General features: G+C 37.1%; 1 protein-coding gene across 1 annotated transcript in view; it reads right to left on the bottom strand.

Moving 5' to 3' along the window:
• The window catches only part of GRID2 (glutamate ionotropic receptor delta type subunit 2), a 662,777-nt gene that overhangs the window by 130,883 nt on the left and 505,821 nt on the right, over window positions 1–26,073 (bottom strand). Inside the window, exon 9 of the mRNA XM_056490497.1 lies at window positions 4,526–4,627. Coding sequence (XP_056346472.1) covers window positions 4,526–4,627 — 102 coding nt within the window. The remainder of the gene's footprint in view (window positions 1–4,525; window positions 4,628–26,073) is intronic.

Here is a 26,073-nt window from a genome sequence, read left to right as displayed (position 1 = left end):
CTCAAAACATTTAAATTGCTTGATATCCACCTTATCTAGTATATAGTACCTGCTACTTTAGAAAAATGGGTTGAAAATAACAATAATTGTAAAAAAAAAAAAGGTGCTGGGTTTCCCAGCAGGCTGTGAGATTAAAGCTTGTCAAATGAATGATCACAGTAGTGAATAACTGTATAGTTTATGACCTGTTTTAATGCAAGCTAGGTAGCTCAAAGGGACATAAAACAGCTATTAAAAAAGGCCTGTGCCCAGTCAGTAGCAATTAAAACTTGGCCCTTGTACATGTGTGGTGGTTGGAAGAGGAATTCAAAGATAGGTTCTGCCTCTATCAAGGAATATTAGTTTCTGCTTTTATAATAATGATTTTAATTGTTACAATTTTGGGTGCTACTGTAGTCCAATATACCAATACATATATATATATATATATACATACATACACATATATATACACAGTATAATAAATGCCTCAACTAAAATTATTTTTCATAAAAGATTGTGGGCACTAGGGCAGAGATAGAGCTGCCTAATGGAATGAAGAGACTTTACAGAAATCCACAGCACTGAGTTATGAAAATGGGGAATGAGATCAGGACTGCATGAGAAAAGTGATCCCCAAAAAATTGGGAGAAAGAATAAGAAACATTATCTGTGAGATTATTGCACACAGTTATAAGATATTTATTCAATATTTAATGAGGTGCCCTGCACATAATCTTTCCTGAGGTTGAGCTTTATTTTACAGTCATTCATTGATGTTTTTGTCCTGACATTTTTAATCCTTTATCACTTCTGACTGTTTGTTCCACTGCATATGCTTAAACACTGTCTTATGTTATCTTTCTTATGCCTGTCCTTTCCCCAGTTACTCTGAAAGTTACTCCAGCTTCGGAAAAAACTTTTTTTTTTAAACTTTCTTTAAGCCAGTATTGGAATTCAAATCCCAAAGACAGTTTCAGCTTTTGAAACCAGGCTTTAGCTTCATATCTTACTTTTCATCTTCTCTCAGAGTGGTAAATTCAGTAGAAAAAGGGACTGAAGATGCAGATCTCCTGCCAGCTCCTGTCCCTAAAGACATTGTCTGCTTTCAAATTTCTTTCTTTTCTAATCTGGGCAACAAATGCTCATGAATTTAATACCAACCACTGAGAATTAAACTAGTCCACATATGATAACATTTTCCATGGTGCAAATGAGTTTCTTAATTATTTTTTTTTTTCTTTCTATGCTTATCTACCCTTTTGCCAGTCCTTTCAGTACATCACATCCCACAGTGCCCACCTGCAGCCAAGGGTGACCAACCTGCAGCTCTGTGCAGTAACCCAGGTGATAACTCTCTGTTAGATACTGTGTATGGGCATGTATGGCAAAGCATAACTCAGCATGGCTTGCTGTTATCTTTCCTTTATCAGGATCCTCCAGATATGAAAATACATTCCTGTTTGGGAGCTGTTGTGAATTTTCATGTAGAGTCACAAGTATCTTTTGCACCATTAGGATATTATACCTTATGCACTTTCAGGAAAGGCTCTGTACTCTTCAGTCAAGGTTTTAATGCTTTAAAACAGGGAAATGCAAACTTTTTTCCTTTTTTGAAAAACAGGAGCTTTTAAAAAATATATGATTTTACAAATACCTGCTGCCCTATTCATTGTCAAATGGAGCAAATCTAATTCCATTTCCAGCATCTTAATATTCATACAAATAATTCAGTAATTTTCATGGCTAATAAAATGGTATTATGAGAATATCTGCTGTATTTTAGGTCTTTTTCAATAAAACTGAACCACTGAAAAAGATAATAAACTGAGACAGCCCAAAATGGATGTATAGCTAAATTTGTTCTTGGGCAACTGTTCATTCAAGACACTCTGAATTTGTTTGGAATAGCTATGCTGACCTTTTATTGAGCTACATTTCAGAAATTCAGAATACATTTCAGAATTTCACAAGCAAATGACTTGAACTTAAGAGCAACTTGTCAAACACAAAGTTCAGACTTCAGCTTTGTGTGTGGAAGGAATCCAAGACAGAGACATCTGATATTTAAGTTAGACAAAATAAACCTTTTCTGAAAGTGTAGAAAGTTTGATACTAATCCAACTGAGATTAAAACATTGAATTATGTGTACACAAACATGACCACAGTTCTCCTCAGCATAAACCACAAATAAATATTTCTTATTGCTATTTATGCAAAGGAGAGCATTCACATTTACTGCAGAAGAGCCAGGATTCTCTGCCAAGAGAAACCACATGATTTCCAGTTTGGGGCTATACTGTATTCTGCCATCTTCACAAAGAGATTTTGGTTAAGGTCTGCAGCTATGTAGCTCATAATTATTAAATTTACTTGGGGAAGGGAATTAGTAGATGGATGTGGATGATGGGAATTGTTCAGCATTTGCTTATTGAAATACTGAGGAAATAAGTCACAATCATTTATGATTTTCAGACTCCAGAAGGTTCCATTTCATTAGTATAATGCAGTATGAACCCAGTATGAACTATGGAGTATGAACTATTCTCTCAAATTCCACTGCAATTTTTTTTTAAAAAGTCCTTTTTAACCTGAAGGCATAACAAAATGAAATTGGAAGAGGAGGAGTGCTATCTAAAAAGGCACGAGAGATTTGAACTGTTGACAAAGCAAATTTATAAAATAATGTGAACTTCTCAACTCTCAATGAAAAAGAAACCTATTAATATTGAAAGGTATTACTATTTAATTTTAACACTTGTTTCTCTGGATCAAGATCATTCTGTTAGAAAATAGCAGAATGAATAACAATAACTAATCAGTCTGTATAGATACTTTAGCAGAAATGTATTGACTTAATTCAAGAATGGAGAGAAAGATGGAAGAGAAATATTATAAAGATCATCACTAAAATAAATCAATGAACTCCCTCCTGCTCTCACATTCAAGGTAAGAATCATACATTTTTATCAAACAGATTAAATACAAATCCCCAGTTTTGTCCTACCCAGAAGATATAAAACTAGTCAGGAGACTGAAATGCTCTGTGCTCTGTGTTGAACTTTAAATGTCTGCCTTTGCTTTTAAAATTACTGTAGAATCCTACCAGCATAGGTAATTATTTTTGTATATCTTTGCAAGTTGATAAATATTCATGCAATAATAATGTGAACGAAGAAGCTCTCTGTCACAGTAACAAAGATAAAGCAGGAACAGTGGGGAGAGAGGGAAGAACTACTACTAAAAACAATGCTGATACTCTAATTCAAATTTATTTTTCTAGGCAGAATCTTAGATAATTTTTGTCAACAAATAATTATACTGAACCTTATACTGGGAGTATAAGGCAAAACAGACACCAGCCACTGCCACCATGATGCTATTTTGATTAACATGCAATTAAAGTATAATCTTACCCCTCTCTGTTATTACTTTTTTTTTTTTTTTTTTTTTTTTTTTTTTTTTTTTTTTTTCTGTGCATTCATCCTTCTTTGGCTGGCTTTTGCTGTTGTTTAGTTTTTGTTGTTTTGGGGTTATTTGTTTTGTTTCATCTTGTAGACACTACCACAGGAAATTCTCTAACGTACTAGGAGCTGGAATAGAATGTTCACCCTGACAGATAAAGGTGCTAAACATCCATAAAATTACTGGAGAAGTATGAAGGTGCTCTGTCTGTGGCATTGACATGCTCTGGTGATTTCACCTTCCACCCCAGACAGAGCCTCTTCCTTCATCGTGCACTATCAGCAATGCAAACCCTGAAAACTCCTTGTCTTGTTCTTTATAAAAAAGTGCTGGGCCCTCAGACACTGAACTCAAACACAAGTAGAGAGTAGCAAGAGGGAAATAGCTCAGTCTAACCTTGACAGTTCTGCAGCCCTGGGTCAACTTTGTATTAATGCATTGATCTGAAGAGGGCTATATGTCTCATATTATTTTCTTTTTTTTTATTTCTTTACTTTTTTTCCCACTCTTAAAAACTTCTCCTCAAGATGAGTTTATGTCAGGGAATACACTGGCCTCATAACACGAATTCCTATCTTTAAACCAATGTAAACCCTTTAATGTAAGATGTCCACACAAGGAAGGAACCTGGCTGACGAAAAGCTAGGATGGGACAGTAGATGTTTTACCAAACTAATTTTACTTGACCCAAGCTGACCTTGAATATTTTCTGAGTGTGTTAGGCTGCACTCAGTTTGCCTAGGTGAATGGAATTGAATCACTTAGAGCTACAGCTAGGTAACTTTAGCTAACAGGGCACTTGGGTTTGCCCTTTATCAGCTCACACGCTCGTGTTACCTAATTTAGAATGTGCCTGTGCAAGAAACAGGTTCTAATGTGTTTGAATCAGTCTGAAATGTGCTGTACTGATAAATAATTCTATTTTGTTGAAAATTATCCATCTTCCTGGGTTTTTTTGACCAGCTCAAATCAGACCCTCTAACGCCAAGTACTTTCTTGGTAAAAGGATGCACTTAATAAAAAGATGAGGCAGAAGGAAGAAAATACATTCCTGTTAGTGCAGGATGAGCATCTGCTTACCAGCACAGTGACCACACGCAGAACCACTCCTCTCATGTTGTTCTCCAGCTTTCTGTCTGTCAGTGACCCATTCAGACCAGTTACAGGATTCCAGCAGCCAAGCTAAAAGAGAAAACAAAAATAATTTTCTCACTGCCCAGAGAACTTTGCTAGTCGTTCCTCCTACGTGGCTTTAGGCAGGAATGTACGAAATAGACAGAAAACCTTCTGGAATCAATGGGATGGAAACTCAGGGAATGGCTTGTGCACAGATTCATCTTGAAATTGAAAATGAAGCAATTAAGGAATATCAGTTCTTGATTTTAAATACCATCGTGCAATGGATGACAGCATCCAGGATCTGGGGTTATATGCATTGCTTTAAAAGAGGTCAGAGAGGATTACAATATTACTGAAAAATATTTAAAAAGTACTGTAGCTGTAAAAATATTTCTACCTTGCTTTCAGTAATACACTAATTGGAGAAATAATAGCTACCATCATTTTAGCACGCTCTCTGCTCCAGCCCATTCTTCCTAGTGGAACTGACAAAAGGAATTACACCAGCTCTAATTAAAGCTTATACTACTAATTAGTAAGAGAACAGCAGTGATTTTAAGCCAGGTTAAAAATCACATTTAAAGATGATTGAGGAAAAGACCATTGGATAGGCACATTACAGTATTGGGAGAGTACTGCAATAGATAATGCAGAAAAAGTTCATCTATGCCATTTTTTGCATTGGTGCTGTGGTATTTCTTAAGCTTCTGTGGATGAAACTTTTGCTCGGGGATGTCTTTAGGTTTATCTGCCTTTCAGCCTGGGTTTAGTAGGTTCTGACTCGTGATTCAGCTTCTCTGAAAATATAACTTGCCTGTTTTTTTGTATGATGGTAGATGCTTTTTTTGAGCATAGAGAAACAAATCAATCAATAAATCAAACACATCCCTTGGCACCACACACCAAGACAACCACTTTCATTTTGGAAATTCATTGCCACACTCAGCTGGCCTGCACAATTATCAGTGTTAAATCCAAAACCCAACAGAAGGACAATGACTGACTCCAGAGGACTTTGGAGCAGAGTCTCAGTTAAGGCAGGTAAACCAACTGTCTGTGTGAAGTCATTACACAGCCAAAGGGACAGGCACCTGCAGCTACCAGTTCTTGCTCTGGATCACCTTCTCCATGGACTGTGAATGAAACCTTTTGCAGGGATGCTCATCTTCTGACTCCTGTTTAAAGGACCAAAATGTTTTAGTCCCTCTGACAAAACAAGATTAACATCTGTAGGGTACTGTTGGGTCCAGTGGTCTCTACTCTTGGAGAATTCAACTCCATAATCTGAGAGAAACAAACTGTAAAGCATGGAAAATATTACTTTAATCTCACACAGAGTCACAGAAATGGCAGGTTGCCTCAAACCATCTAAAAGGGTTTGTAAAGAAGGGGGCTTTTGAAGAAGAATTTACAGAAATCATTATTTTCAGTTATTCATGTGAAAAGGCTTTGTATATGTGTTTCATAGATCTTACAAAGTGAAACAGAAAACAAGGAATAAACTTTAAGTAAACATATTTAACAATTTCAGAAATGGGTAATCTGAAATACTTATTTTCTATTTTACTCCTATTAGACTAGAGCAGCTGCTAAATTTTCAAATTTCAATACATGCATATCAATTCTTTGAAGGTGCCTCCTTAAGAAATGCATCTCTCAAATAATAAAAAATAAAAACTTTGCTCAATGATATAGAAGTTAGGTTTGTCTTAATGGTCTCACAGGTCTTTTCCAATCTGAATGATCCCATGATTCTATTTCCCAAAGGAAGATAGGCTTAAAGCAATGTGGTCACTTCTCTCTGCTGCTTTCAGAAGTACTCACAGCTAATTCTCACCATTCTGAAGTCAAGGTTATCCCACTGTCAGGGAATGAGTGAGGGTAATGCTGAGCCTACTTATAATCACAAGTAATGACTGAATCAAGGATCTACTAGATCCAGAACCCCAGAGAAACTGAAAACAGTAACAGGATACAAGGAGACACAAAATCAGGAGGTGTCCTATTAATCTCTTGCTCATCTTTCCTATGGCTGTACCTAAATAAAAGCACAAATTATCCCCATTTGTTTTCCCCACTTTGTGTTCCCATCCAATCACCATGACCAGCAAGAGATCACAGCAGCCCTCTCTGCATCTTCTGGTCCAGCTCAGGATATCCAGCTGTTGTCTAGTCATGGATGGACTCCTGACACAGTCCAGGTCCTCACCACCCCCCAGGCAAAGCCCTGTAACACCCTTAGGATAACCTAAGTGCTGAAGTGCATTCCCTATAAGAGTACAGTGAAATGCTGCAAATGTACTCACACTGTACTTTGTATGTGACAAACCACTGACATCCCATAAAGCAAAGCATTTCAGGCTACATTTTCTGTAAAAAAACAGTGAAAACACTACTAAGTTCACAGCAAAACTGCATTAAATTAATTCAGTGGTTGTCATTCTTAGTCACACAAAGAAACTAATTAGAACTTAGATCCAATTAGCATATCCAAATGTGTTGGATGTATAATTACTGCAGAAGCTCTGCTGCTTTTGCCAGAACTAAAACCCTAGGAAGTTGCTGAAGAGCCTTTTTATCCTTTTGAGGTTAAAGTCCATTTTTAATTATGTACACTAATGTGCAAATATTTATATAATTAAGTTTTTAGCCCAACCCTACCTTTTCTAGGGCAAAACCCCCCCACCAACATAATATTTCTGGAAATTCAGTATAGCACTAATTTTCCTTTAAAAAGGCACTTTTTATTTTTCAATTATTGTTCACTTAATTTTCAATTCAATTGTTCCTTTATGCAGCTCAGTCATGGTGAAGACAAATGTGCAGTGTCTTGCCAACAAAGTTGAAATTGATTTTGAGTGGGAGCTGCTTACTGTTATTAGGAGAAAACAAATCAGCATTTATTGATGACAATTTGAGCTTGTCATTGCAGCAAGGAGCAAATGTAACTAGTGCTGAAACACTGAGATGGGGGTGGTATGAAGCTCCCTCTTCAGCTTCTGCAAAACATTTGCTGCTTCTGCAGTTACTTCCTTTTTTTTTGTTCTCTCTCTGATGGTTGAAATGAGAGAATAGATAAGACAATAACAGAATCTCCATTAATTCTGGTGGATTTGGGCAGATGGGTGATGGGAACTCTCTTACTGAGCACAGTGCTTGTCATCTTCATACCAGGCAAAATTTATCATTTATAGTGCTTTGAACTTCTGTTTCAGTTTCTTTTATTTATTTTAATGACAGCTTTCACTCTTCTAGGTTTAATGTAATATGATGAAGATGGAAAAGTTGTCAGTCTTCTACTTCCTTTGATATCCAATTTGCAATCTCTTTCTGTTCATCCCACATCCCAGCTTGTTATCCTCACTATCATCAATGTCAAAATGGGCTTTGTTCTCCTGTTTTGCTGGCAAAGCCAAAAGTTTACTTCCCTTCTTCATTAGAAAATTTTGAACTATATGAACAATGCATTATGGAAGGTCTTTAATTTGTATATCAATTTTAAAGTAGGCAAAATCCACTTCATGAGGACTTACAATTTCATTATTTATAAAGAATTTGGAACACTAAAGTCTGTAATATCTTTATAACAGAGCTTACAGCCAGTTTTCCTCCCCTATTTCCTATGCAACCAGTGAACTCTGCTGAATATCTAAGACTTTTCACTTCCTTTATTGGCAGAGTAAAATGCAGATTGTGTCAATTAATCAACAAAAATACATTGGCCTGGTATGGTCACAGTTGAGGACCATCAGAGAAAATGAATAAAACCAGAATACTGAGACAGATGAATCACTTAAGTGCTTGTCACTATATCAAAGTTTAGAGTGTTCTGTTACTTCAATTAACATAGAAAATATACAGGAACTGGTTTATCCAATGTGACCAACTCAGACTGCATTACCACAACACTACTATGGGTCAAGAGCAGAAAATATTCTAGGGGAAGTGCAATGGAAATCTGAGAGATAAAACTGCTCTGCATCTGCAACCCAAACCTATAAGGACATTGGGATCACTGGCTCCTCTTTCATTTATTTCTCTGTCATTTAAAGAAAAAATCCCAACAATATCTTGGTTTTAGTAGGGACAGCCTGACAAACATTTCCAGTGGAAATGCCTATGACAGAGCAGTTCATAGAGAGCTGCTGAACCACAGAAATCTCAGATTCCCTGCCTGAAGTACCCACAAAGTGACAATGCTGTCACAAAGTGACATTCAGCTGGATGGTTCGAACTCCCAGGAGGGCTGGAAGACTAGAAGTGGGGCACACACTAAAATATAATGATGAAAAAGGAAGAGGTTTTTTGGTAATGTGTGATTTCAGCATTTGCAAAATATTCTAGGACACCAGTTTAGGCAAAATTCAAGCGGGACAACATAGAAATTGTTTTGCACAGAGTATTCCTCATGTCTCTTGTCAGCTGTTGTTTAATATGTCCAACAGCAACTGGGAAATCAGCCACTAAATCCTATTGCTTAAAAACTGTCTCACTGAAGAGACACTATAAAAGACATCTTTCGGTTCTCAGGAATGTAAAATGTAGTCAGATGCTCTGTTACCTGGTTAAAGAGTCCTTTCAGTTCAGCTTTTTAGGCAGCAGCCAACAATTGATCAACCAAATCTGCAAAAATCTGGTGGCCAGGAGTTAACTGAGGGCTTTTGTACCCCTGGGCTTGATTGAAGAGGTAAGGATCAGTTTTGTTCTTCACAGCAATTTCCTAATAGGATTGGCTAGCAGAAAAGCTTTGTGTGTCTAACTGCTGCCTCCACCAAAGCTGAGGTAATAGTCAGCAAATAGTAAGTTGTTAAAATCAGTAGAAAATACTGTGCTCAACAACTGGGTAATGTATAGCAGCACTTGTTTCTCCTGCATTCTGTGTGGTGAAATCTCTATAGTTCTGTGCATTCTGTTAATTGTTTTGTACAGTGTGTTTTATTGCTTTAATTTGTCTCTGGCCTAGAAGGAATGGCCTGCCCCTACACTTGCTCTGTTATTTTCAAGTTGTTAAGAGGATGTGAATACTCAAGTTTAGTTTTATATCCAGGGCACTAAGGATTGCAATTCCAGCAGTTGAGGTGGGCTATTTGTTTTCTTAACTGATCGTAGACACAAGTGCAAGTGACCTCAGTAGGAATTTCTTTCCTCAAAGCCAATGCACAAGGCAGAATAACACTGAACAGAGCTAATAAAATATTTTGCTTTGGGGACTACCCAAATTTCCTTTTCTTACTGAACTGAAATAAAGAAGCTAATGGAAAGTTATCTGCTGGTAACCTGCTGTTCATTTGGCTACTAGCTCTTGCCTCAGTGTTTTCTCAAGGACCCAGATTGCTGCCAGAAGTTATAATTGGGTATTTTAGACCACTGACAAAAGCTGAATTTACAGGGGAAACAACATAGACTTAATAGGTTCTCCCACTGCATGCTCTACTCACAAAACTGATGCTTAGTGCTTAGGCCAAGTTTCTAGAACCTAATGGTATGATTTTTCAAACATATAGTAAATCACCATGTCTCAAAGAAAATGAACCATCTCTCCAAGCTAGTGGTGTCACTGTAATGATCCCTGACTTCCCATCCTCCCCCCCACATCTCTTTATCTCTGGCTTACTTTCTCTATTTCTTCTTTCCCTTTCATTTGAAATTTGGCGATCTTAATCTATAATTTTCTCCTTCTGTCATCTCTTTGGAAAACACCTTTTTTCCCTTCTTTAGTCCTTTTTTTTACTATGAATTCAGTACTACCAACAGCTCCCTAACCCATGGTTATCTTCCTCTTTCCTACACTGCAATACCTCTTGCCATCAATTTCTCTGTGTGCTTTCAGTGTACTTACTGCCCTCTCTGCTTTTCTGTCCCTTCATTTTCCTTTCCATTTCCTGCAGCTTTTTCCTGTATTTTTTATTTTTTTTCTTGTTTGTTTGTTTTTTCAGGGTTTGGGTTGGTCAAGGGACATCACTTTTCACTACATCTGGCTTAGACTCATTTTTCAAGTCACTTTGGGTCCATTCCCCTTTCTCTTTGCCCTTGGATCTCCTTTTCTCTCAGGCAGTCCTCTCCTCAGCAAACTTCTCCCCAGCTCCTCCTTCTCCTTTTGTGTTATGAGGGAGATGGGACTTTACAAAATAAATTACTGTGTAGCCCTGTTTCCTTTGCTTTCATCTCCTCTGCTGTTTTTTTTTTTTTACTCCCATTCCCTGACAACCTTACACAAGTCTGAAGAAAAGAATCAGACAAGGATAAAAATGAGTCGGATGCTGATCTCTTTTCCCATTGCCTCCATATTTCAATTAAAGTCAAACACTCAGAAAAGCCTGTTCTTTGAGCCAATACCAACTTCACCCCTTTGCTAACAAATTTCTTCATACTGCCAGAGTAAAACCCATGAATATCACTTTCATTTTACACTGGAAGCTCTCACTGATGTCTGAATTATTCCAGGGTAATTGATAATACCAAGGAAATTCAGGTTTGTGTACAGTTTAAATATAGTCACTTTGATTTTTAATTGCAAATGCTTGTCTCCTTTCTCATTAAGCATATTAAGAGTTTAAAAGGTTGTCTTTTATCTAAGTCATGTAAGGCCTGGAAGAAAACCAAAAATCTTAAAATCAGGTTTTTAAATTAACTTGGTCCGTTTGGTTCACCACTGCATCTTTATGAAACCAGAGAAAAATACTCAAGGTTACTACTCCAGCTAGTATTAAATCATATTATATAAACTTTTGATACCATCAGAAAACCTTTGATCAAACCTATTAAGTGAAAAAAAATGAAAAGCACTGTTTTCCACTTGCTTGCATGAAGATCCTTCTCTACAGGTAGCAAGAAAACAGACAGAGCACATTTCAGGTCCTCATCAGTTCCCTGGCAGCATCCAAATACTCTTCAGCAGAACCCCAGCCTTACCCTCAGCTTGGTAAGGGGCTTTTTTGAGATCTGAATTTTCTGAAGTGGTTTGCCAAACTGCAATATCAACAAAACCTGTTTGCTCTTGCAGGTCTCAAGAATTCCAGGGGCAGCATTCCAGTAAGAAATCCAAACAGTAATATTGCAGAGCAAGTCCACCACTCTTCATTTGGAGGGAAGCAGGTTTACAGAGCAGCATTCTGAATAAACCCAGTCCAGCAAACCATGCAAGTAGATCCTTCAGAGTAACTAAAGTGGCCTAAGGTGAATTCCCTGCTTCTGCAGCAGAGTGCTGCCAGAGCTGAGCTACTTGGGCACCTCCACACTGCAATGCAGTCAGCTTGGAGCATGGATGCTGAGAAACACCTTGGCTTTGATTTTTCTGCAATAAAGATCTCCCCTTCCATATAATTACTGAGTCTGGGAGTCAACTCTGGAAGTAAACCCACATGAAGAATTGTGTATTGGATTCATCATTCTCCAAACTTGGAAGAAAAAGAAAGAATCCTGTGTAGTTCCAGCCCAGGAACTGCAGTAGCAGAGCAGTAGTACAGACCTGTATTTGCATTAAAGAAATTGGGGCTCATTATAAAGGCAGATGGCAAGGAATGCATGTTTAAGTATATAAGGGGCACAATGAGGCTACAAACATCTGGACTAATTTCAGTGGCCCCTCTTTAGCTTTTTTTTTAAATGTAGCAGAATTCTCACACGCTGCTTTCACAGTAATGCATCATGGAACTCTACATCTGGTTATCTTTTCATATGAATAAAATGCTATTAAGTATACTTTTTTTTCAGGCATAGCATATGGGAATCTCCATTTTTATTTGGCAGACTAAAGGATTTTAAATTAAGCAATACCTCAGCACTATTTACTCAAAAGTATATTTAACTATTTATTCAGCTCCTGAATGCTCCCTGGGCAGTACTGCTGTGGTTGTTTTCCTCATGCATGAAGAACCCACTGGACTTGGGTGAAAGGTGGAGGATATTCCTAGGATGCACATACCATGGAAATACATGTCCTGAAAACCCTGGAAATAGAACAACCTCATTTCATATCATACTTATACTTAGCATCTTTGTCATTGCTACACAATTCTCAGCTTCACCATGAAACACCAAATAAGAAAAGGACATAGAAAAACACCCCCTTTCCTTAGATGAGGCACTGATGTACTGACATGAAAACACTTCCTACAAATACAAAGTCAAGGAGAGGCAGTTGTGATAAGATTACTATTTTTATCTCAAAGGCTGTGGGTCCCTGTCTCCTCAGACACATTCAGCCTCTCATCACCAACATGAAAAGCAAAGGAATTAGCATGTAGGTATTGAAAGAACATACACCAGTGTTCAGCACAGACAATTTCTGTATCTTCAAGCATATTTGTACCTGTCCAGAAGCTGTTCAAACTTACACAACATCAAAGTATCTTACACTTTCTGCTGCTCAGCACAGCAGAGTTTGCCAGCTCTTTCTTAAATGTAGTACAAAGAAAGAGCTGACAAGAATGTCTCCTTTTCATACATGCTAGTGCAACATGCTTCCCAAGGACAGGGGCTAGGAAACAGCTGCTCACAAAGCATCAACACCAAAAAGTAAATATTAAAAAATAAATAAATAAATTAAAAAAAAAAGAGAGAGAAAGAAAAAAGCTGATGGACCATGAGAAATTTGCATGAAAGGGCAGCTTAGCTTATTTCCATTTAAAATGTGCTTATGTGAAGGCACTCTGGAGAGTGCCTAAGGAATGAAGAGCTTAGGTAAAAAGTGACAAACTAAAACAAGCTTTTACTCCAATATTTTGCCTCAGGTTTCTCACTACAGAGGAGCTAACATGGCAGTGCAGCAGGAGTAGCACTGGATGACAAACTGCTTTCCATTGATTCTTCAGATTCCTGGGACGCTCAAATGAGGAACACAGAAATGGAAACAGTCTTTGCTTACACATAGATCAATACACTGTTTCTAAAATTCAGGATTTATTCTTAGTGCTGGCAGAAAAAAAGAGGTCTGCTAAGCTGGATATGTCACAGACTTACCAGCTTGATACTGGCTAGTAAATCAAAGCTGCATTTTGCCACTGCTATGATAGAAAATATTGCTCCAGAATAGCCCATGCTCACATAACCATATTTTCAGTGTATAAGGCTACAGAGTCACCAGCTTTTAGTGCATTATGGACCAGATGTTCCAAGTGATTTACTGGATCTTATATTTTTGAGAGTTTGGAAGTGAAGAAAATAAGATTGTGGGGTGTTTTTTCCCACTCCTTCAGCACAGAGAAGCTCTCTTTGAAATCAGAACTTTTAGTAAAGAAATAAAAAAAATTTACCCCAGCAGTGACCAAGCAGAGTTAGTATCAGGCCCCAGCTGAGAAGAAACAGCTCCTTCTTCTGAAGGCTCTTTTTCAACCCTGACACTTGGGGCAGTGGAGAACAGAAAGGTCAAGAGTGAATTTCAGGAGATAGTTGTGACCAACAACCTGGATTATAAGAAGTAACTTCTTCCCACTACATTCAGCTGCAAAGAGAGCAGGTGTGCTCACCTAGAGTCCTAAAGGTCAGCACAGGTACCAGGAGCACTGAGCACTGGGAAATCTTTGATAATGTGGTCCGGTTCATACCTGGGGTCCCTCCCTCTATGGGGTCCAGAGAGTACTTTCTAAAATTTTTGCCTGCAGATTGTCTAGCCTTAATTACAAAAAAAAAAAAAAGGCCTCTTTAGCATCAACAGATTGTTACTGAAATCATCTTTGGTCTAAAGGCCATGCACTGCTATGCTGATAACCAATTGTTATATTGATAATGGTCAAAAGCAATTCTCTAACTACCAACACTGTAAACTCATCTTCAGCACAGTCAATACATTCAACTCATTCCTTTCAATGTGCCAGAGGGCATTTGCTTCATCATTAGGTGTCACTATAAGGCTAGGAACAGCAAAATGATATAGCAACACACAACTTCCTTCAGAGGCAGGAGAAAAGCAATTTATTAAAAAAGCAGTCACACTTTTATAGACTAGATAGTGGAACACAGGATAGAAAAGGCTCATTGGCCCAAGAAAGGCAACACTTCCTGAAAGCATGCCTTTACCAAACATCATGTTTCTCAGGCACTGTTCTGTGATCAACACCAGGTGTTCATCTCTGTCATTAATTCCTTCGCTTTTGTTTTCCTTTAAGCAGCTTGGGAAAGTCCAATCTGCATCTTTCCCTGAGTTTTCAGCAGTATCCACAATTAGGTAGCAGAAAGGCTGTCCCTAAACCAGATCTGTATTCCTATGGCCTTTTGATGATGCCTCCAATGACACTTCAAAGGCATCACCACTTAACCAGTAAGAAAAGTGTAATTCTGATTTTCCTGGGGGCAGTGCTGTAGAGCTACCACAGCTGTACATGTTTAAAATATCTGTGTTACACTCGTGCATGCTACACAACATGCATGGCTGAGAGCCCATTTGGAGTCCACTGGGTTTACTGCTAGTCAGTTCTCCACTGAAGAATGTTTAAATCCTATCAGGATCAGTAACTACTTCAGGGGAGCCACCCACAGGAGTGGGTATTCTGCATTAAAGAAAGAGGCATTAGTGTGATTAAATTTCATATGCTTGCATAAACATCAAATGGCAAATGACATTCTGAAGAGTACCTGAAGACTTAAATAAAAGATCCTGTAGAAAATAGTAAATCATTAGTTTAAAAGATTAAATGACACATCTACTAAGCCCTGTCTAGAATAGCTGAATCACTGAAATAAATTTTTGTTACAAATGAAAATCTCTGCTCTAATGACAGAGGAATTTGCCACAAAAATAAATTAGAAATACATCTTAGTAATTAAAACTACAGAAACACATGATAAATCTGTTTTGCAAATGATGAGAATTGTATTTGCTAGAACACCATATTCCTAACAGTAGATTAATACACACTGCTGAAACTTTGTAAGGAAACCAAGAACTTTAAACGACTGAGAATTTTCCTTAGTTAGTTTAAGAACATATTGGCATATGTGGCAGTGATAATTTAATCAGCTAAGTAGTAATACTGGGCTCATAACTACAGTCTTTCTGGGATTTCATTTTAAGGGATGATATCTATTTTAAAATCGTATTTTCACTTGAAAAGATCTACTACTTTTAAGAAGAAATAAATGTCTGTCTTAAGAGTACATTAAGAAATCAGTAGTTAGGCTCAAATTACCTTACCAGCCTCTTCTCATAGAAGAAATGTCTTTCAGCTGAGAAGGATGGCTTAAAAATATCATCTTTCTAAATGCCAGAGAGAGCCCAAAACCAGAATCTTCAAGTATTTTTCTCCACACACCTGTGTGTGCAAGTGCATTATCTCCCAGTGCACACTCATGGCTTTTGCCTGGGCTCATTGATAATTTTTCAAGGAGCAGGCACTGTGGTTAACAGCTGCTGGAGAAGGTGTAAATGCCTGCAGGACTGAGAATGCTTTCTTGAAAGCTGAATCTTGGTGGTACTACTCCTGTCCAAGAGTTCAGCTCTATTATACTTTTGATGGAGAATGTTACTGGTGTCCATAAAATTAGAAGTTATTATTATTATTATTATAGTTTTGGGTAACACAAACTCCCTATAGTAATTTTTTAATTTTTTTTTTTTTTGTTTTTAATATCATGGTATTTTAAAATTTCCCTGCAAAACTAACCTCCATTTATGCAATCCCAGGTAATATGCTTTAAGTCCCCCACTTCAGGCTAGAGAGACCAAAAAAAAAAAAAAAAAAAAAAAAAGAGCCTATTACTTGGTGTGGCATCTATCCATTATCCATTGTCTAAAGCAGAGATGAATGCCATTAGTCTGTCAACACTTGTTCTGATTTAAACACTTTAGCCACTTTCATTAACTGTGTTGGCATAGCTATATATTACTCATTTAACCTGCACTTCATTGCACTCCTAATACACAATCAGGTTCACAAACATGAACCTGAATATAATGCAGTTGAGGGCTGGAGTCTGGGTTGGTGTAAGCCAGAGAATTTTATTGAAAATAAGCCTCACTAGCCTATATCAGAATCCAATCCTACCCCTACACCTCAAATGCAACTATATTTCTTCTTAGAATAGATCCTGAATGTGTCTCCATTTTTAGTACAACACCTGGGAGCTATGCTCAGCTCACTTTCCATTGCATTAAAACACTAATTAAAATGAGAATTTTTACTGCTATAGGAAATATAAATTACCTCTATGCGAGATGCACTAAAACTGAGTGAATAATTCATCTATTTTTCATATACAAATTTATTCATGGAATAATATCATGTAATAGCTCCTTTATGGAGATTACAGGCAGTTTCTCCAAATAATTCAATAATCAGAAAGCTATGCTGGTTTGTTTGCCTGGGCATATTGTCCTTACAGGGCATCTCTTTTTTTCATGATTGGACTGTCTGGTTTCTGGCATGAACATCTGCATTTATCAGTTCAATCCTTATCAGCTTTACAACCTCTTTACAACCCAGACCACATGCTTTCCAAGAAAGCATTAACAATAACTTAGTGCAAGCATTACACAGCACATGACAGTCCTGCTCTCAGGAACCAGCCCTGTTTAGCAAATTTAAATTCCTTGAACAAGCAGAACTAAGTCCTTGCACAAACAAGCTGTTCTAAGTCTAAATCCCTGACACCAAACCTGACTGTCTTGTGGTTTTGTGATTTCAAGATAAATTTGAAAACACAGAATGCTATAAAAAATGTGCTAAACTGGAAAATATTAACTAATTTCTTTCTCCCATTGCTAGTGGGATTTATAATTATCTCACTTTGCTAGCTAAGAGAATTCCCTTGATATTTCTTTCTGTTACTTCTTATATTCTATTTCACGGTTGAAAACAAAATATAAGTCACTCCAGCAGGTCTATCCCTACCTTTAGCACAATGGAATTTTCTATTCCAATCTCTAGAAACCTGTATTAGGCTCATATCTCTTTTGAAAAACATTATCTAATCTGGCCAGCCTATTTCTCTGCTAATTATCACCATGCTCAGAATGACTACATTGAATAGATCACCTTAACATATATAACATGTATTATTCTGGATTGTACAGGCTTCTGTCTCCTTGCTCATACAGAAGTGTCATTGTAGCTCTGCTGGTGTAATTCTATGAACCTGCTAGGCTTGTGAAGAGAAGTAATATCTTTTATTAGACCAAGAAATATAGTCAGGGGAGAGAACGAGCTTTGAGCTCAGAAATCTAATGAAAGTCCTCTGAGACAAAAATCTTTCTTGTTTTTCTTCCAGCTGTATTATTTGGTCTTATAAAAGATATAACCCTCTCCCTGTAGGCCTGACAGTCCTTGGTTATAACAGATTACTTAGGATGGAGATAGGTCAAAGAGGAATTGTAGAACAACAGACCAGAAAGAAAAAATACACACAGAAGGTAAAACCATGGCACAGACAAATTACAACTTTTTACATTAAACAGTTTGCCTGACAGTCCTGAGGATGGTCTCTTCAACCTCAATATCATGACAGGATTTCTCACCAAGACTACTCTAGACTAAAACACAGGGATCTGTTTTTTGGAGAGGGTGCACAGTGGAGTTGGTGATGGGTACCATGTCAGACAGGACACTGGATATTGCACAAGTGATGTTCTGTGCATCCAGGAGAGTAAGGCAATAAAAGAAGGGCTCTCCATCTATGGAAGGCTATGGAAAAGGCTTGTTGCTCAATGGGTGCAGGACCCAGAGACAACAAGCACAGAAACAAATGAGGAACATGCTTTCCTTGATAGAATCTTTACTGTCAGGGTTTGTTCTCAGGCTTTCCAGCTCCTGCATCTCATATCAGAGGCTTGGGGAATGAAGTACTACACATGTCATGAGGAAATCAATGAGGATGTGCTCAAAAAAAGAAAATTAGTCCATGGAAATGAACAGGATATAGCTGATATGGCTGAGGGATCTACAAATCTCTGATGTTTGGAAAGTCTCAGTGGCTGGAAAAGGGCAGACATCACACCCATCTTCAAAAAGCACAAGAGGATCCAGTAAAGCAAAGACTGGCCAATGCAACCTCAGTTCTTTGAAGCCCTTTCCATCAGAAGGTGATGCCCTCTGGGGATCAAGGCAGGATATCCTGCCCATGGGCTGCACAGCCAGTTCTGCCTTTGAAAAGGAAAGAAAACTTCTACAGAGTGAGCAAAAATGGTGAAAAGTTTAAAGCCTCTCCTTCGTCAAAGCAATTTCTATCTTTATTATCTATTATCCACCCTCTTTTCCTATAAGTCCCATTTTATCAATAATCCAGACTGTTTTCATAGTAAACAACTCCTCTTGTAGTTATCTGCAAGTTTTATCAATGATGGTTGTCTAGTTTCTTGAAGATTGATACAAATATTTAAAAGAAAACAAGACAATTTCCTTGAATTTAAATACAGAATTAGCAGCAGATGTAATACACAATCATAGCATAAACTGATGTATTCTTAGACATTCATAATAGATTGAGTTTTAATCAGTCATTATTAAGGTCACCCTATCATTTGTGCTGTGAAGCATCAATTTTTTATTTGCTAGATTTGGCAATTTGAACTACATAGGCTGAAGTTTTCCATACCAGATGTCAGTTCAGGATAAAATAAACTATCATAAATCATGAAAACATATTATTTGAATTACAAAAGATGGTGTTTAAATAAATCGTTAATTTTCTAATTTCTGGGTCATATTCAACCTTGAAAATGTTTTTAAATCCTTTTTATTTTTTAAATGTTAATACAGTAGGAAGTGCTTTAGCATAACTTTTAGCAAGTTCTCCTCCTACTATTTTTTGACTTGTTTCACACTTTCTAGCTGGAAAAGTTCCAGCTTTTGTCTTTGACTGGCATTTAATTTATTTTTTTTTAAACTAGGGCAAAATTTTTTTGCAACTCTGCAAAAGAAAGACTGCAGGAAAAAAAATTACTCTTAAAATTAAAAAAAGATCTAAAGGTGTCATGACCCACTTTTAATGCTGTTTACGACAGGAAGTTCAATTCAGCAAGGAAACAAACAAACAGTGAAAAGTTTGCATGTGGTAGCTTAACCACTTCTGAGGTAGACAAACAGCTCCACTCACCATTTTCACTTTTTATTGTCCTACAACTCAGGTGGAAGATGATTTTGGTAGCATCTGATTTTGACTTTTCAAAAAATCTTACTAATTTGCATTTTCATGACAGAAGAGGACAGACATCCTAATTCACAGCTCAGCTGTGAATAGACACACTAGAATTAGAGCTTTAAAATTTAGCAGGCTTTTTTAGAGATTGTTTTCAATTGTACCACAAAAAGCATGTTAAAGAGAATTAGCACTAGCACTAAAAACCAGAAATTTCCTGTGGACTACATGAAGCTGTTCCTGACAGCTCCAATAATGGCTTGCTACTAATCAGTCATGAAAAAAACAGCCCACAACATTATTTTATGGGTTTGGTCTTTGCTGTTTCTTCTTTGGTGAAACAATTCTTTGAGCTTCAGGAATGGCTGCTTGCTGTTTGTTCTTTAAAGCAAAGAACTCTTTCTCTCTCTCTCTTTTTTTATTTTTTATTTTTTTTTAGCAGAGCACAGAGTTCTCATGTAAAATACCTAAGGAAAAATGTCTCTTTGAATAGGATAAAATTGCCTTTCCTGAAGTAGGCTTGGCTCAGTGATTTGTAATTTCTCGAGGCTTCAGGCAGGCTATTTTATTCTAACTCAAACTCTTCCTCTTTGAAATCAATCATGGCTACACTTCATAATTTGAATTAATATCTTAAAAAACAACAACAGTTTCTTCCTTAAATGTAGAGGAACAAAAGTTTTAGCAAACTTTGCTGCTGTAGAAATAATTTCTATTCTTCAGCTAGTGCAGAAATCATATTAAGAAGGTATTTTGCAAACATATGTCTTGCACTCAGGTCCCAAATCAAAGACAAGGAACTGATGAATTCTACTGACTTCAGGCATCTTTGGATCAGAATTCTCTGCTTAGATGCTCAGCCCCATTTTTATTTTATTCTTCTCAAATTCTAAAGGAATGTGGCTGAAAAAATCTCTGTAAATTAATTACCTCATGGAATGAGCTGCCCCAGTTCCTTGTTATTTGTTCATAGCTATTAGGTGTTGACAGCATTAATAAAACACAGAATATGGCAGAACCTCAGACCACCACTTCAGGATTTCTCTGCTTTGACTGAATGTCAGAATCTCTTTATTGGATGCTCTCATAAGAAAACACTCTGTGGCACATCCTTGGCACAAGTATTTGCCAGAGAGTTCCTGGCCAAGGAGCAAAGGTGATCTATGATAGATGACTTCAGGCCACCCTTTAGCTCTGGGCTGTGTCATGAGCTTGGCAACGACATCTGCAGCATTTCTAGCAGTCTGTGTAGGCTACAGCATTACTTGAAATCAAACTAATATCTGAAAATATTGTCTTTGTAGTAATTTTTTGGTTTTAATCTATGCACCTCTTTGCCCTAGCATTCCTAGACAAAATACATAAGAAAGACATTTAATGTGTTGTTAGAATTCAGAAAATGAATTATTAGCAATGAGAGAGGAATCCCATGAGGAACAATGGGTGTGCAATGGGACCATGACAGATGGGATTAGTTGGAATACAGAAATGCTTTCTCCTTAATTTTTTGTGTTAACAATTCTGCAAAATCTCTAATTATTAAAGCTCAAGACCTGCAATTCTAAAATGTAGAGTTTAATAAGTATCAGTCTTCTTGGATTTGTTTCTGCTCTTGTGCCAAGCAGAACCATTTGGCAGGATTTGCTATCACTTCCTCTGCAACAGTGAAACAGCAGAATGACAACAACAAAAACAGAAAACCCCAAATCCCAAAAAACTCGGGAAATGACAGAAAAGGTACTGTGTGTCATAAAATAATAAAATTCATTGCAGCTGCAGAAATCAGTATAATCTGAGTTTGTCTGTGAGTGTAGGGAATTTGGGGAGGAAAAAAAATAAAAAATCCCCAAATCAACTCTTCTGGCTCGGAGTCAGGATGCACAGCATGCAAATTTGCTAGTTCTCACAGACCTCTCATAAAGTTTATAGCTGTCATATCAGTTACCTACTTCATATTTATAGATAAGGGATGAAGTTAATGCAATTTAAAATTTTTTCATGCCTTCTTTCGATTACATGAATACTGCAAAACCTATAAGCACAAGGGAACTGGGCTCATATAGCATAAGTTAGCAGTGGAGTTAGATTTTTCCTGTATTGAAGCTACTGTCATCTTTCTGCAAAACACAGATAAGATGAACATCAAACCTCTTCCATAGAACAGAAGATCCTGCACTTGCAATACCCATTATCCCAAGTGGGATATGTGGGAGAAACTTAAAGTGATGCAGAAATTCAATATCTTGCCCAAATTATCAGAATAAGATATCAGGACATATTATTGCAAAAACTGAAAATACACAAAAATATCCCCTAAGAAAAGACAATAAAAATAGATGAAGGTCCTGGCCAACCAGTTGTGGATCCAATTAACTCTTTGAAAATTCCACATGCTGACAAAAGTCTTCATTATCTCCTTTGATCACCACCTGCCTTTTTATGACCCATGGTAAGCCATAAAGGGTAGGTTACCACCAGCATCACATTAAAGAATCATTGTTCCCTCTCCACCTCACACACTCACTTTTGAAACCATAGGAATATAATGAACCCCTTACCCCTTATGTATATAGTCAAAGGTAAAATGTTGACAGCTGTGATGAGAAGAACGAATTTCCCTTTATCTAAAAGTTGTGCTTTTCAAGTTATATATACCTCTAAGACTTTCTTACTTGATGCAGTGTTCATATAGAAACATCAGTTCAAATAGACCTGGTCGATGCTGGTGAGAACCATAGTACAATATAGACAAAGTTTCAGCAATTCTTCCATGGGGCTTCTAACCACTCCAAGTGATCTTCAAACACAATTCAGTAGGAACACACCAGTAGTGATAAAGTTCAAAAGGAAAGAACAATTATAAGAAAAGAATTCTTAAAAAAATTTCTTCTCTTAACGCTGTCCAACACACAAAGATCTCATTTCTGAAGATGAACTAAGTGATCTCTACTGAGTGTCACCATTCCCAACTATTACATCATCTTGGTTTGTCTTGTCAAGGGTTACCACAATTTGAGTGAGCACTGAACTTAGTGCCTGAGTTCTCATTCTCTGAATTGGGATTCATTGGCTACCTTACCCCATTAGGATGCTAAGAGTACAGTTCCGTAAATACCTACTCACCATTTGAAAGAAATAATTTTTTTCAAAACAGCTAAAAGAATTTGAGACATAACTACAATTCCAAGTTAAAGTGGAACAGCTCAGAATGACTGTCAAGAACTTCCCTTTGTACCAAAATTTTCTACTTTTTTAGAAGTTTGTGACAGTCCAGACTCCCTTTATTACAAAATCTGTCCTGGGATGATTCTTACAGTCTGAGCACTCCTTTCCTTCCCATATATATATATATATATATATATATATATGTATATTGACAAATGTAATACTGTCCTCACTACATTCCACTAAAATCTCCTGTTAACCTGACTCAAGCAAACATTCACAAAACTACTGTTCACATCAACTGCATACAGCACTCATGACACATCAAACATGCTTTCTTAGGTTGTTTTCAACTTTTTGGTTCTTTAAATTACATGGTTTATTACAGGAGATTGAGGGGAGACCTTATCACACTCCACAGCTTCCTTATGAGGGGAAGAGGAGGGGATCTCTTCTCTGTGGTGACAGTGACAGGACCCAAGGGAATGGCCTGAAGCTGTGTCAGGGCAGGTTTAGGTTGGATATCAGGAAAAGGGTCTTCACCCAGAGGGTGGTTGGGCACTGAACAGGCTCCCCAGGGAAGTGGTCACAGCACCAGCCTGGCAGAATTCAAGAAGTGTTTGGACAGTGCTCTCAGGCACAGGGTGTGACACTTGGGGATAATCCTGTGCAGGGCCAGGAGTTGGACTCCGTGATCCTTTTGGGCACCCTCCATGTCAGGATAATCTATGATTCTATGATATCTGTGATATCTGTGATATCTATGATATCTGACACTAGTCTAAGTGCTATATTAAACAACACAGTAATATTTTAAAAGGCTAAATCAAAGTTGTGATAGAAATCTCAGTCCAGTGACTCAAACCCAAACGTGATGTAGATGTGCTTAACTTATAAATTCCTGAGCTACACAAGAGAATATCTATTACATCTGTACTTTAAAATAAATGTCATCAATTACTCTGGAGACCATGAAAAGTTCTGAAAGTTTCCAGGGACAGTGGTAATTTTGGCAAGAAGTCAGATACCTTTCTTAGCAGAATCATGATCCATCATTATATATGAAATCTCAAATAATATGCACTCTCAGAAATAATGATCTAATATGAAAAAATATCATTCACATACCAAATTACCTGGGAGAATTCTATGTGATTATCAAAGATTTTTAATCTTATCAAGTTGATTAATTTGAATGTGAAACCAAATAAATCTGAAGAATTTTCAACAGCACTTCTATTTTAACACAGATAACACAGATATTGACCAAACTCTGTCCTCCACACCCTAAAAATAATAATATTGATGGAGATACAAGAACAGGGATCAATTTTCACAAGGCTGAAGAAAATCATGACCCAACATCAAATGAGTATTTGTGCAAAAATGTTGACCGGATATCAAGGAAATGTAGAATCATAGGAATGAAACACAAATTTAAAAAAGGTTGATTTTTTTTTGTTTGTTTTGTTGGTTTTTAGGTTTGTTTTTTTAATATCGACCCACTAACTAATCCAAACAAGACCTCAAATGTTTTCTTGACTGCATTTTTAACAGATTTAACCGATTTTAACTGCTTTGTGTGCTTTGAGTTGATGGTCTTACTTCAAAGCTTGATGTAAAAGCAACTAGGAGATACTGGGTTTATTTCTCTTTGGAGCTTCTAAAAGAGGGTGGAGAAGAGTATTATTGGCATGTTTATTGAGACACTTTCATTATTGAAGGAAATTGATATTAGCACTTTTGATGCAAATTACCACCTCTGCTATTTATTACGTGGTAGCATTATTATGATTATCGATGCTGTGTTTAGATACCTAATAAGTGCTAATATTATCATCATAATGGTGGCTGGGAGAAGAGCTAGGGCTTTCATTTGGTGAATTAAAATACAAGAAGGAGAAACGTCTGTTCCTCAATCATTTTGAGATGTCACTGTCAATCAAGTGCTGCCTTACAGTTCATCTGCTGGAAATATTTTCCTTTCCACTCAAGCTCAGCTGCATCTCAACTACACTATATTCAAGGATGTGAATTTTTAGATTTTCCTCATTCACATTCAGGAAATATTTCATTTATAAAATTAAAATGATTAAGACTCTCTCTCCAGTTTCATAAGGGTTATTTAAGGATGACAGTCAGTCACTAGTGGCTTGGACTGGATTCAAATCAGTGACGTAAACATGGGACATTCTGTAATCTGTTATCATTTCCTGAGCAAAGCACAGTGATGTTTTACATGTTCACATCAAGGAAAAGCATGTAATTTGATCAAACTGCAAGTGCAAGCTTCTTGGCAGAGCCTGAGGGAAAGCAATGACAATAATAAAATGAATAGGCAGGTTGTCAGGAGAAGTGAAAGTATTTCCAACTGCAAAATTTTAAAGCAAGTCTTGCAGTGGAGCAGCTGAAAATAATGTCTGCGACAGTGCCCATGGCTATCCTGGAGGTGAAGGATTACTTTCTGAACTGTGGACATGCTATTATTAAATGAACTCAGATAAGAGTTAAATTCATTCATTTACTTAACTCTATTGTTGGCAGGGGAGCAAGTCTTCAGTGATGTAAAATGGAATTGGAACTATGACAATTTCCAGCACAAGTGTCTGACCCTAGAAGTATTTATTTTGCTTGAAAAAGTAAAGACAGTTTATATGTAAATGAGATTCAGCTTGCCAGTTCTGTATAATTTGTCAATATGGATGCTAATTTCACAAAGACTGAGCAATCTCTATTCTAGAATAATAATAATAGGACTTCATCTCACCAACTCTTACTTGCAGCAGTAATCTCATTATGGTGGTGGGACTAGAGGAACAGCTGGGCACATATCATATGATGCTTTTCTTCATATAATTTCTTTGATATGTTTCCTGGTCTCTTTCAGCAAAATGAGTGATTCTAAGAACTAAATGAAATTCTAGGATATCTAGTAAAAGCCAGCTTTTCCATGGATTTTCACAGAGTAGTATTTTTTGCAACTGGATATAGGTGTAGATTAAAAATACTCCTTTATAGTGAAAATCTGATATTAAAACTGCCTATTCTCTTCATTACAAAGGGATTCATGCCAGGATGCAGAAAACATTATGGAGCTTAAACCTGTCACATGAAGAGTTTCTTGAGAGAATTTCCCCTCCTGAGAGTTTGACACATAAATTCAGATTCTCTGATTTATTCCCACTCTTGATAGCATTGGCCTCAATCTGGAGAATTGACTTTCAAGGATTTTAAAAGAGCCTTAAAGCACCTTTAAAACTGAGAGTGCTCAATCT

Source organism: Oenanthe melanoleuca, chromosome 4 (assembly GCF_029582105.1).
Source record: "Oenanthe melanoleuca isolate GR-GAL-2019-014 chromosome 4, OMel1.0, whole genome shotgun sequence".
NCBI classification, from domain to species: domain Eukaryota; kingdom Metazoa; phylum Chordata; class Aves; order Passeriformes; family Muscicapidae; genus Oenanthe; species Oenanthe melanoleuca.
Note: the sequence above shows the minus strand (reverse complement) of the source record. Positions and strands in the feature narration are given on the sequence as shown.